This window comes from Merops nubicus, unplaced genomic scaffold, assembly GCF_000691845.1.
Source record: "Merops nubicus isolate BGI_N331 unplaced genomic scaffold, ASM69184v1 scaffold10882, whole genome shotgun sequence".
NCBI classification, from domain to species: domain Eukaryota; kingdom Metazoa; phylum Chordata; class Aves; order Coraciiformes; family Meropidae; genus Merops; species Merops nubicus.
In genome coordinates this window covers 1,979-14,641 of record NW_008595751.1, presented here as the reverse complement: position 1 = coordinate 14,641, position 12,663 = coordinate 1,979, and the positions used below count along the sequence as shown (strand labels likewise).

Genomic DNA, 12,663 nt, shown 5'->3' with positions numbered 1-12,663 from the left:
GTGCAAGTTAATCTGTTTTTCACTACCATACAGTGCTTCACCTCCCTTTCCAGGGAATGGTTCTCCAAGCTAATGCTGAACCTGTGATCTTCTTGGCTACATGAGGAGGTTTACTTGTGTTTGGAGCAAAATGGCCACCTCACGTCCAATCACACTAAAGTGCAGAGATGTTGAATAACTCAGAGCTGAACCTCTTGCAGGATCCTGTTGAAGGCTCTGTGGACACGGTGTCCCCAAGTGAGCGCACAAGAGCAGCTGAACATCTTAGCTGTGGGATTTTTTTGAGGAACTGTTCGAATTACCACATCAGAGTTCTCACAAGTCTATAAAAACTGAGCAGATAGAAAAAAGCATATCAGAAAGCATATCAAATCAGAAGGCAGATAGGAAGTCCCTTCAGTTCTTTATTGTCCATAATCTGACAAGGCTTTAGGTCAGCCACAAGAAATTTGTCATGAAAATTAATGACGGATACGGGGAAGATGGAAATTTGAGTGATATGAACACTTGCAGTATTTCAGACAAGATTGGCTTTGCCTCAGCTGCTACCACAACCTTTCAGATAAGTGGTAAGGTTTCTTTTTATTAAATGGATTGGTATGGATTTTATCTGGTCTATGAAGAAAGCAGCACATAAAAATGAAATATTGTATTTATACTGCATATTAAATTTTTTTACAGTGATTTTGCTAGTAAGTTCACTGTCATTTAAAGACGAGTTTGTGAAAATGTCCTTTTTAGCCAAAAGCTGATGCTGAGCATCAGGAAAAACTGGTTTTTTTACTGTTTTAGAAAATTTCTACTTTCACTGAGTAGAACTTTCGTGTCTTAATAGTTAAGATACTGAAATCATCAGAAATGTAAGTTTATTAATTTTTAGCTGAATATAAATACTTCATTGCTGACTAAACCATTCTGTTGTAAAACTAATTAAATCATTGTACTCTTTTAAAACTGAGACTTTAAACTCCTGATTACATTACTTTTAAAAAAAACCAATTAAGGGTAATGTACTGAATGTCTGAAGTAGTTATTAATGCTTCCGAAACACTTTTTTTCTCCCTGAAGGCCAAAACTCAACAAAGCCCTTTATTTCTTTTACCCTTGCTAGTGATGATTTGTTTTAAATGTTATGACTTGTTTCCATTTGTTCTGCAGTTTGGTTTATTATTGATTTTGAATTTGTTTCGATGCACACATGCACTGCTGCTGGAATCACATGTGTGCAGCACTCTGGATGGAGAGGGCATGTGTTTTGAGCAACTCTCTGAACAGCAGCTGGGACAGCTAAAAGTGATGGAGACAGGACTTTTATTGGCAGAGAAAGGGGAGAGCTATGACATTCAAATGTTATAGGCCAGATTAAGTCTTGAGGGTAGTGAGCTGGTTAAATTGGCTAAAAACAAGTGAGCCAAGTGAAGTGCAGTGCAAAGCCTAGGGAGGAGGAAGGCAGCACTGCTGCCTCACCTTGCAGGACCTGGCACTTTTGCAGAGGGACCTTGCTGCTCCCCATCTCTGGAAATCACCGATTATTTATTATTCAGGCCAAGCCTGAAATGGCTGGAAGAGACGAGAGTTTGTGGTGGGAGAGATGCGAGAGGATGTCTACTCTAATTCTGTTGGTTTTTAGAGCCTCGAATCCAAAGAAAGGCCTCCAGGTGCTGTGTTCGGACAGCCCTCAGCATCTACCTTCTGCTGCTGACGGCTGGCCAGGGGCTGCTGACATACAAAGGTAACGCTGCAACCTTCCTGGGGCCTTGATGTCAAAAGACACCTTTGCTGGTGCTCTCGGGGGGCACAGGCGAGCGGGGGTGAGCACACAGATTGGAGCGCTCCTTGGCATGCTGCTGCTGCAGGAAACCTCTCCCCCAGCCCCTCTGTCTGCTGTGTATATGCAAAAGCACTCCTGGCTGCAGCAGGGACTGGCACTTGAAAGCCACCTCCCCGGGTCAAACAGTGGTGGATTTAACCCTGGGTGTCCTCCCTGGACAGGCTGCCCTGATGAACAGGCATTTCCCAGCTGGATCAGGCAGGGAATATGCACTGCATGGGCTTTTGTTTCCTCAGTGTTTCAGATGCAGAGAGAGATACTGAAATGTCAAAACCAAAATACCACCTATACAGAAGAGATTTTGGAAAGCGCCTTTGTCAAGAGACTGCACACAGAGCATGAAGGGGACTGGAGAGGAAGCTTTACCAGCTTAGAAGAGTTAGAAGAGGAAATCAACATAATTAAAAGCAGCAATGCAAACATGATGATGATGATAAACAACATCTCTCTGCTTGTGGGTATGAGTCCATTTCTCCATGCTGTCTGTCCAGTGGGGAGACCCGATTCCTCGGCATCACTGGCAAAGCTGGGCCAAGAACCTAGTTCAAATGAACAAATAGGGCATGATTTGGTCTTCCTGCCAGTCAGTAATGTCCCAGTGCCCACGGTTGCACACCAGCTCCAGATGCCACAGCTGGGGAGCTGGACGCACTGGAGAAACTGGAGCACAGCCCTGTGCATCCCCCCGGCTCCTGCTGCAGCTGCACATGCAGCTCTGGGCTAATCTCCCCTCCAATAACTTGTAGATTTGGGATCTGGGGGCTTTTTGAAAGGGTGGTATCTTCAGCCAAGACCTCAAGCCTATCACTCCCATACTGGTATGTTCCTCACTGAGTACTGACTACTAAAAAATATCCACTAAACTTTTATTTCAGGGTCTGCTGGACGCAAAGGAGAACGTGGTCCACCGGGTATGTTGGTAAACGAGCCACAAGCAGGTTTTTTTCTCTTTTCCTCCTTCCCTTTTTCTCCCGTAAGAGGCCTGAAGTGGGGGTCTGGGATTTCACTCTCTAGACACAGAATCTACCCCACATCCAGGTACTCAGTGCCCTGGCAGTGAGGAGACCTGCTGCACCTTTTGAGTGATGTACAGAGAGCCTCGGCTTGCCCGAGGTCAGTGACCACCATGAACAAGGCATTTTGGCTCTGACTCCTCACTGCTACCCCACCAGAAAAGCTCCAAAGTGGTGGAGGAACTCTATGTGGTCATTATCTGCAATAACTATCTCATATCTCCATGTGAGACAAGAGTCAGTGAGGTTTATGTGCACCCCATGACCAGTGGATAGCTGGGCTTTCTGGCCCAGAAATAGCAAGTCCTGCTGTCCTGCTCATTCCAGGACAACTCAAGGAGACCTTCCCGATCCCTGTTCTACAAGGCCCCATCTGAACAGTGTGTGTAACAAACAGTGACAGATTTGAGACCTTGCCCACCCTGTCCCTGGAGAAATGACTGCACAGATTCAGGAATAAGCCAGGTGCAAGCTGTCTCCTCCACAGCCACACACAAGTTTCTGCCCTGGGCACCTGGGAGTTCTGTGTAGAACTACACCCAGATAAATCTCTCCCGACTGTGAGGATGTAGCAAGTCCTGATCTAATGTTGGCTCCACTTTGAGCAGAGGTTGGCTTAGTTGATGTTCAGAGAAACCAGAGTTTCTGTGATCCTTTGATGATGCAACCCTTGTTAGGTCAGGTCTGTATCTCATCCACCCCTAGTTCTTGGCAACATTGATGAGCTTTTCGGAGGAAGAAAAAATGAATATGTTTCTGAAAAATCATGTTTTCTTATCTTCCTGGCTGCATTTACAACACTGAAACATCACCTCCTGCCAAGCACCATTATTATACATCAGACCCCAATAGTTCAGTGCATTTTCAGGAAAGATCTCCCCAAAGGTCCCCATGAGCTGGGCTTGGCTGGAGGACAGCTGGCCCCTGCCCAGCCACTCACTCAGCTGAGCTCCACGGACTTTATTCAAGTGGTTGTGCTGGTCCCTGCCAACTGAAGATTTGCCTCAGTGGTGACCAAAGGTGCATGCACAAAGGAGTATTAAAAAAATTCATCTCTTATTCTTAGCCATTACTTTGAACAAATGATATGTGTCAACTGATAAATGTGTTTCACATCTCAGGGCTACAGGGACCACCAGGGACAAAGGGAGAGCAAGGAATCCAAGGTAAGGCTTCTAACACCTGCATTACTTCTGTTGATGACCATAAAGTGGTTTTATGGGTGATTTTATGGGCAATCTTGTCCTCAGTCAAGGTGTAAGTCAGTAGGAACGTCATTGGAGTTGAAGGAGATAAGCCTGTGTAAAACTAATGTGAAGAAAAGCAAAACTTAGCTGGAAAATGTTCTTATTTTAAAAGGCAGTGTGGACTGATCATGGTGAGCTAGTTCCCTATTGCCACCACTACCAGTCTCAAATACACCGAGTGGAGTGTGGGTTATGCCTGCAGCTGAGCCACATGGCCTGCTGCTGGCATTCACTGTTCATGACACTCACTGAAGCATCAGAAAAGTGATGTTGTCCTTGTAGGCTTACGTGGACTGCAGGGTGCGAAGGGAAGCAAAGGAAATCCTGGTCCTGCTGGCCCAAGTGGTATACCAGGAATGAGAGGAGAAAAAGGAGAGATGGGGCTTGCAGGTAAGACTTCACTATCTCAACATTTTGAAGATTTTCCCATGTAATTGTGTTTAAACTCATTCTACTTAAAACAGCAGAAGAGGTCTTCACAGGTCAGATATTTCATAAAAATCAAGGCAGCCCTCACTGTGGCTTGCCAGTCAATGAGGGAGCTGGAAAAATAGCACACTTGAACTGATCTACAGGGATTTCATTTCATGTCACACTCTAGTAAAGCTCCCAGAGGAGGGGTGGGGAAGAGGGGTTGTGCAAAATGTTGACTCTGCACCATGGAAGTCTCTTTACAGAGCAGCCTTTGTCTAACGAAAACCAGAGGTATTCAATTATCAGCCTATCGCAGATTAAAGCAGTGATGTTTGCAGTAGGTTTTTTCATGGTATAAAATAATACAATATAATTAATACACACAAGCATGGATGTTAGTCCTCACTTTAGTAAAATCTATTTATGAGTACTTTTTAACTTAAGTAAGCCTGATTTTTACAGACCTTAAGTAGAAGAGTTATGCACCATGTTTCTGGTGTAACGTGCATTTGTTGGCATCTCCTGGTGATCTCACACAGGCCACACCCAGAGAGGAAAGGCTGAAACCAGAACAGCAAAAGAAAGAAGATGTGTGTGATGCAGACCAGGGAGGAGAGTTGGGCAGATTCATTAGAGCTTCCTCAGATCTTCCATCAGATCCCACATGCTCCAGTGCCCTCATTAGCACAGGGTGTTTCAGAAAAGAACAGTGAAAGTAGGGAGAACACTGAAAGGCAAGGACTTTGGGAGTTCTTCTGGAGCAGAAAGATGAAGGAGATGTCAGTCTTTAAACGAGGCGCTTTCAAGTAATTAATCTCTTTTGAAGCACACTGATCACCTGTTCAGAAAACAAGTCTAAATGGAAGTGTGGCAATTCCCTGTGAGTACAGGAAAACACTGTCCTCCATCTCTGGCTAGGAGAAGGGACTGGTTCAGACAGCAATAATGGATATTTCACAGAAAAGAAAACATTTTAGCTGTAGGGATAGTTTGGGGAATAAGACTGGGAAGGTGTCATGGCACCACTACAGGTCTTTACCAGAAGGTGAGAAACATCTGACCAGACAGCTCAGCAGAGCCAGAGATGATTCAGACCAGCTCTGGAGGTGCCACCTGTCCCTGTTCTCCTATAGCTGTAGGGGAATGCCACTGAATGGTAAATGCAGCTGTGAGGCCAAACGCTGCTGCTGGTGCAGCTAAACAGAGGTGCTCCACTCATTCTGCAGAGACAACGAATCTCATTTTTAAAATTAATTCTTGTGTGCTGTGCTGTTTCATAGGTGTCCAAGGACAGAAAGGTGAAATGGGCGAGAAGGGAGAGCCTGGGCCCAGTGGACCCATGGGTCCTGTGGGACCGAAGGGATTCCCAGGACTGCCAGGTTTAAAGGGTAAGTGCAGAGGACACAGTGCAACCCACCATCAGCACATTCATGCTGTGGTGGAGGGCAGTTCTAGCTGAAGTTCTCAGCTAAGCCCGGTTAGCACTGATGCTAGGATGTTGTTACAGGTACCATGGGGGAACCTGGACAACCTGGGCAGAAAGGAGAAGCAGGTAAGCAGTACAGAAGGTGCAGTTTCTTCTAGAGATATGAAGAAACTGCATACGTAAGAGAAGATGATGATTAAATGAAGAAACCATGCCAACATTGTGCAGACCCATCCCACAGTCTCAGCTGTCTAATCTGGACCTCACTCACTGGGCAGGAGAATGAGAGTAGAAGGGCCCTATCCTCCTTCCTGGCACGTGCACACACAGGGGCACAAATTGGCTGCTTTTTAGGAAGGCACTTGTCCCTCTTCAAGCTGGCAGTCTGTGAGGACCTGGGCCCATGCACCCTTTCACTCCAGACCATCACTCACTCCACCACTAAGATTAGTGGTGCCAGGGCAGGACTGCAATTCAGAGAGACCATGGGTCTGTCCTGACTTCTGAGGGCCAACTCAATCTGCACAGTGCAGGAGCTTGTGATCAAGCTACCTTTGTTTTCTCCTTCATATGTTGTGTTATGTTTTACATGTTCTGCTTTTGTTCAACCTCAAGGCAAAACTGGACCACATGGACCTGCAGGAGTTCCTGGTCCTGAAGGCAGACCTGGCCAGAAAGGGGAGAAGGGGGACAAGGGGACCAGTGGTAGTCCAGGTACAACACTACTCAGACCTATAACTCACTGACCTCCTACCCCAGCCTCACTTTGTGTGATGGCTTTGCCCTTATTCTTTTTTTTTTTTTTTTTTTTTTTTTTTTTGGGTTTTCCCTTTTTTTTTTTTTTTTTTTTTTTTTTTTTTTAATTTTAGGAATACCAGGCACTACAGGACCCAAAGGTGAAAAGGGAGACAAAGGAGTAACAGGTAAAGGAGAATAAGACAGGCAAAGGTCAACAACACACACCATGCAGACACTGGAAAGTGATCTGCAACAACAATTAGATTTGTTGAGTGCTGGTTTTGGGGCCCCAATGCATTGCAGGATGCCATGGTGGGCCTGGACCTCTGCTACACTGCTGGGGTGTAGCTATTCACTGGGGGTTTTTTTTCAACCATCTACAACATGCATGAGAAAGTGATGTTACCTGCATTTTTTGTATAAATAGAGAATGCATAAACAAAGCTGCAGTTTAAGATGAAGCAAAAAACTACATCCTTACCCTGGAGCAAAAGACAAATTTTACTGGCTGTAAATCTGATGGGGAATGGTATTCACTAGCAAGCATCTATCCTGGCCTCCTCTGTAGAGCTGCAGGAAGAAATATCTTCAGAGGCCAACTTAGAGTGCATAACCTAGGCCTTTTCTTTGACATCCTAGCTGAATAAGGTCACCTCTCTGTCCAAAGCACCCAAATAATAGGGTGACATTCTCCAGGACAAGTCTATTACAATATTTATCTTGAAGCAATCTTTTAAACCTTGAACTTACGTAGTGCATGCAGCCCCTCATCTCCATCAGGAGGTGACAAAGGGCCAAGTGCTGAACCCTTGTCTAGGCTTGTCTTCTGTTGACCACTTGCCCAATATAGAAGGATATTATTACTAACAGGCAAAACAGCAGCCAGAGTCCTCCCTCCATTCTTTAATAATACACCAATAATCCAAGGTGCCAGACCACTGGAAAGTGGAATAAGTTAACACACTCACAGCATAGGATGTGCAGAAGGGAGCAAGCTGACTCCAGAACCATGGTGGATGGAAGGACCCAGGTGATCGGTCCAATTATACAGAATTTTCCCAGAGAGAGATTCATGATCTTGTTCTGCTATCCTGGAAACTCCACTTCTCATGAAGAATAAGGAAACCCTTACAAGAACCAGAACCCTCACACAACACATGGACTGTAAAGGCAAGCCTCAAGCTGCACTGCAAGCAGAGTCTGTTCTTACAGAGGTGGCTTCTTGCCCTGCCTCCAAGTTACTGTGGAAGGCGGGGGCACCTGGTGGTGATCTCCTAATCAGATCCCACCCAAGCTGGCCAAGCCCTGGATGAAAACCAGTCAGGAGGGTCTTTCTTGCCTGGCTGTGGACATCATCCATATGCCCACCCTCATTGAGGGCTGGGGGTTTGACACCAGCACTTCAGCTTGCTGTATGGTCAGTGAAGATCCACCTGGAGGGAAGGTCCCTATTCCATCAGTGGAGTTTAGGATATGACATAGATGATCATTCATCTCCTTTTACTGAATGCAACAAGAAATAAGATTCTTGCTTCAGAAATAGATATCTATTGTGTAGACAGAAAAAACAGATGAGTTGAAATCCATCATAAATAATGGTTTGCATAAGCTTTTATAAATGCATAAATATCTGTCTTATGAATGTTTGTTTGTTTGTTTTGATGATCTTAGGTCCTCCAGGGGAAAAGGGAATAAAGGGAGACCATGGTCTACCAGGTAAACCCTTGTTTGACAGCATGACTTATTCTGAGGATGCAAAGCACTTTAAATGTCATGATCCACTTCTCTGCTTCAACGTGAAATGCTCATTGTCTTTTTTCCTTGGGAAGAGATAAATGCAATGACTTTCTTGCTTTCCACTCAGGCAGCCAAGGCCTAGCTGGTCAAAAAGGAAGCAAGGGTGATTATGGCAGTCAGGGTCCAAAAGGAGAACCAGGATTAAAAGGAGCCAAGGGAGACCGTGGATACACTGGTAAGGCTGTTTGACACAGGGTCTGTGGGGCTGATGATGCGTTTGGGTTTGAGACAGTACAACACAGATTGGCACAAACTACCCTGGGGCATATTTACAGAGCTCATTGGGAGGAACCCAACAGACAGATCAGTTGTCCCAGAAGAAGAATATGCAGAGTATCACATACACACCTTGAGAGATGTGCTAAAAGATGTGGAAGTAAAGAGATGCATTAGATTTTCTCAAATCCCCAATCTCACAGAAAACTGGGACAATCCATGTTCTTTGTACAGAGACATCTTGCACCACACCATGCTACTGGAATAAATCCCACATAAATGTGGCAGTAAGCAACACAGAATTGGAAACACCAGAGCTATTTACCTATGCCTCACCAGTTGTAGGACAGAAAAATAGTTCAAGAGGGCCAACAATACAGCTACTCCCCATCCTTACCCTGCTCCCTTCCAATCACAGAATGCTTCCAAAACTCCTAAGACCTATAGTAGGAAACCCTCAAAGCTGTAGTTACAACAGGCCATGGGAAGCAATCAGTGCTCCAGATGCTTTTTCTGTTAATTGTTCATACAGAAGAGTAGGAGAGTCCTCAGAAATAAACTAAACTAGAGCCTGTGTGGGGCTTCTCCATGCACTCTTCCTCTGGAGCTTCGCCTCTGTAGGAGAGGAAAAGTGTAACTGGGGTGACTCTAGGTTATGGACTGCCCTTTGGGTGGGTCTCATGTCCTGGTCCCAAGCAGGAGACAGTAATGTGTGCCTTATGGAGGTAGCTTTTAGGGGAAGAGCTCACTGGGTTTCTTTAAACGCTCCTACTTTCAAGACTACGACGCTACATAGAAGCGTGGAAGACTGTTGGGAGTGGCTTTCTGCTATTCTGTACTTGCAAAGCAAACACCATGATGCAGATCCTTCTGCAAGTACTTTGGGAGATACCAAAGATGACTGCTTCTGGAGAGCTCAAAAGCTGTCAGAGATGCCATTTTACAGGTAGTGGTGGGAATAAAATACATTTCCCACAAGTGAGTTGATGGGATTTTACGAGTTTTTTCTTGCCATATTTCTTTTACATACCCTTAGTCACTTCAGGGGGTCCATGTCACAAGGGAATGGAGACTTCACATCTCTGACTCACTCACTGCGTTTTACTCCAAACAGCAGTCAAATATTTCCTTTTTCAATTTGGAACAGGTTCCCAAGGAGAAAAAGGAAGCAAAGGTGAAAAGGGAAAAGGTACTGGACTTTCATTTCTTCTTCTGTTTGTTGCTTCTGGCACCAAAGCTATACCAGATCAGGACCAGAGTCCCCCACTATGCACAACAGTTAACCCCCAGCACAGCTACCAGAACCAAGGGGTCTGTGGTCTGAGCTGCAGCCTAGTGTCTCCAAACTCAGGAGAGAGCCTTAAATTGTTCAGATTTGAGCTGAAACTTCTGAAACTTCTGGTCCCACCTTGGCTACAGCTGTGGAAATGGGAACATTCCTCCAATTTGGGCAGTTATTGCTTCTGTCTTTCAATGTGAATTTTCCTCATGCCTGTATGACCAGTAGAGTTATTTTCTTCTCCTCTTCACTGTCAGCCAGCTTCAGTTCTCTTATACGAATCGTGGGAGGGGACAGGAGGGGCCGCGTGGAGGTTTTTCACCGAGGGTCCTGGGGAACAATATGTGATGATAGCTGGGGCAAAGAAGATGGCAACGTGGTCTGCCGAATGCTGGGATACAGCTATGCACTCTCCACCTTCACAGCCACAGCAGGTAAGTCCATAGCAGTCTTTCACCTCCCCAGGCTGGCAGGGGAGGTTACACACACCCAGAAGGCACCACAGCAAGGTCTTCTACTCAAGCAGTAAGAGAGCAAGGAGGATCTCCTCAAAGGGCCAGCCCATTCCCCTTGGGGTGAGGGTGGTGCATGTCAAGTGCTGCTTGATATCCATCAAGCCAACCATGCAACCCAACGCACTCCTGCTATCCACAGGAGGCTCTTTAGAAAAGAATGCTCAGTCCTCTTTCTTTTGTCCAACAGTTTTTTGTTTAATTCCTCTTCCAAAGGCTCGGGGCAAATTTGGCTTGATGACGTGGCTTGCAACGGGGGTGAACAATCAATTTTTGAGTGTTCCTCGCGTGAATGGGGTGAGCACAACTGCTCCCACAGCGAGGACGCTGGAGTGGAATGCATTTGATGGGACTCGGAGGCTGCCCAAGGATCCACTGCCTGCTTCTGCTCTTCACGTGGTCTTCTTCATAATGCAAACCCAATTTGGTCAGACTGTGTTTATAGTCTTTTTACTAGGCCATAAAAATATTGACAGAGAAAGATGAATTTTCCATAAATTGATAACACTTGTAAGACCCACATGCAACATGAAACATCCCAGCTGTCACGAAACAAGCCGAGCTCAGGCATGGGAACTAGCTCACAGCTTTTCCAGTTATCTGACATCAGCTCATCTGCCGTAGCTCCCACATGTGTGAACTCTAAGTCCACAGCAGAAGAGATATGGTTCTCTTTAGCTTAGTGCACTAAGAGAGAACAGGATCAGCGTGCAGGTACGGGCTGGTGCTGCAGCTGAGCTGGGTAGTCCATCTTCATCACAGTACAGTTGTGAACCTGAGCCTAAAATCCCCAGCAAAGTGCATACACCCAAGACAGCAGATGCTCAGAAATCGTCAGATGATCTTTCCGGCATGCAGTTATAAATGTTCTCCAGAAACTCTGCTGATCACAGATTGAAGTGCAAAAGTAAGCTCCTGGGATCTAGGTGCTGTACTATGCTGGTTTAGCTCAGACCTCGGTTTTGACCTTAGCCAAGTCTCCTGCCTTCTCTATCAGTGTTTCCTAACCTGTCCCTAGGAGCAATACCCCTTACCTTGCCTGGTGTATGAAGATAAACGTTTTATACCTTTAGAAATTGGAAGCTCCAGTGAAACAAAGGGACGAAGAATAAACTAAATAATGGGCAAGTGCCAGCTAATTAAACTTCCAGAGTGAAAATACAGACCCTAAACCAAAGGCTTCTACCTTACCCAAAAGTCTTATATGTGTCTGAGATAAATGAAAGGCTTCTCTCTTATGGGCTCAGTACTTCCCTTTCCCACCAGTACAGGGCATTCAGCAGGTGACGAGCAGCCTGTGTACATGTACCTGGGCACAACGCAACAACTTGCTTGCAGATATTTGACTTAAAATGTCAACAGTACATGCAAGCAACCCCACATCTCTGCCTTAGTGGTAATCATAATTGCATTTGTCTATGCAGCTTTGAAACTTTTTTCAGTGCTTAGAAATCCGGATATAAGTAGAAAACCTGAACAGTGCTGGTAAGAGCAGCAGGCAAAGGGACATCCAGTGCCAATGCGAGTGAGAAGAGCCAGCACCATGCAGGGTGTGACAGTGCAGATTGTAACAAAGCTCTTTGCTGTTTTGAACCAGAGGAAATATTTGTTATGGGGTTTCAGGCCTCAGAAAACGTGACTAGAAAATGCCAAGAGTTTTTCCAGCATCCACTCTGATGCCTCTAACAGCAGGAAAATGAAGAGAGATGGTTATCACTCCTGGCTCTGGTTTAGAGAAGGCAAGGAGCACTTCCCACAAACCATAGATGGAACTTGATGAATGGCAACAATTTCAAAGCTGGCGGCTCACCTGTATGAGAAGAGGCAGAAGCTCTCTGTCCTGGCAGGGAGCCCCACCAGCACTAACAGCATGTCCAGTACTAGCCCTTGGGCTTACACAGCTTTCCATAGGGCTCCCACAGACACTGCTGAGCCTGCATGGGTTTCCTTCGTCTTTCAGTGGCTGTATGTAAAGAAAGCATCTTCACTGTTGGGAAATAAAGGATTTACAAGCTGTATTCTTGTCTTGATACATCAGAATGTGGTGCTTACACTCCCATTTTCTCACTTTCCTTGCTAGCAGGGTACATTCCTCACAATTTTCAGGCTGAATGCTAAGACATATGTTTTGTATCAGGCAAAACTGCCACCAAAAGGAAAGTCACCATGTCCACAGTGATGACCTTTTGG

At 45.5% G+C, this 12,663-nt stretch overlaps 1 protein-coding gene across 1 annotated transcript; it reads left to right on the top strand.

Annotated features, from left to right (window-relative positions):
* Positions 1–454: 454 nt before the first annotated feature.
* MARCO (macrophage receptor with collagenous structure) lies at positions 455–10,820 on the top strand. The gene is made up of 15 exons (XM_008936173.1): positions 455–569; positions 1,631–1,732; positions 2,068–2,289; positions 2,707–2,744; positions 3,959–4,010; positions 4,374–4,481; positions 5,786–5,893; positions 6,013–6,057; positions 6,547–6,645; positions 6,801–6,854; positions 8,341–8,385; positions 8,534–8,641; positions 9,830–9,871; positions 10,219–10,395; positions 10,690–10,820. Exons 1-15 carry the CDS (start codon positions 455–457, stop codon positions 10,818–10,820), a joined length of 1,446 nt encoding a protein of 481 aa, XP_008934421.1.
* The last annotated feature ends 1,843 nt before the right edge of the window (positions 10,821–12,663 follow it).

Coding starts and splice junctions, on each gene's coding strand:
- MARCO (XM_008936173.1), top strand. CDS start 455: ATGAAAATTAATGACGGATACGGGGAAGATGGAAATTTGAGTGATATG. Junction 6,855..8,340: donor GGGAGACAAAGGAGTAACAG/GTAAAGGAGAAT, acceptor TGATGATCTTAG/GTCCTCCAGGGGAAAAGGGA. Junction 10,396..10,689: donor CACCTTCACAGCCACAGCAG/GTAAGTCCATAG, acceptor CCTCTTCCAAAG/GCTCGGGGCAAATTTGGCTT.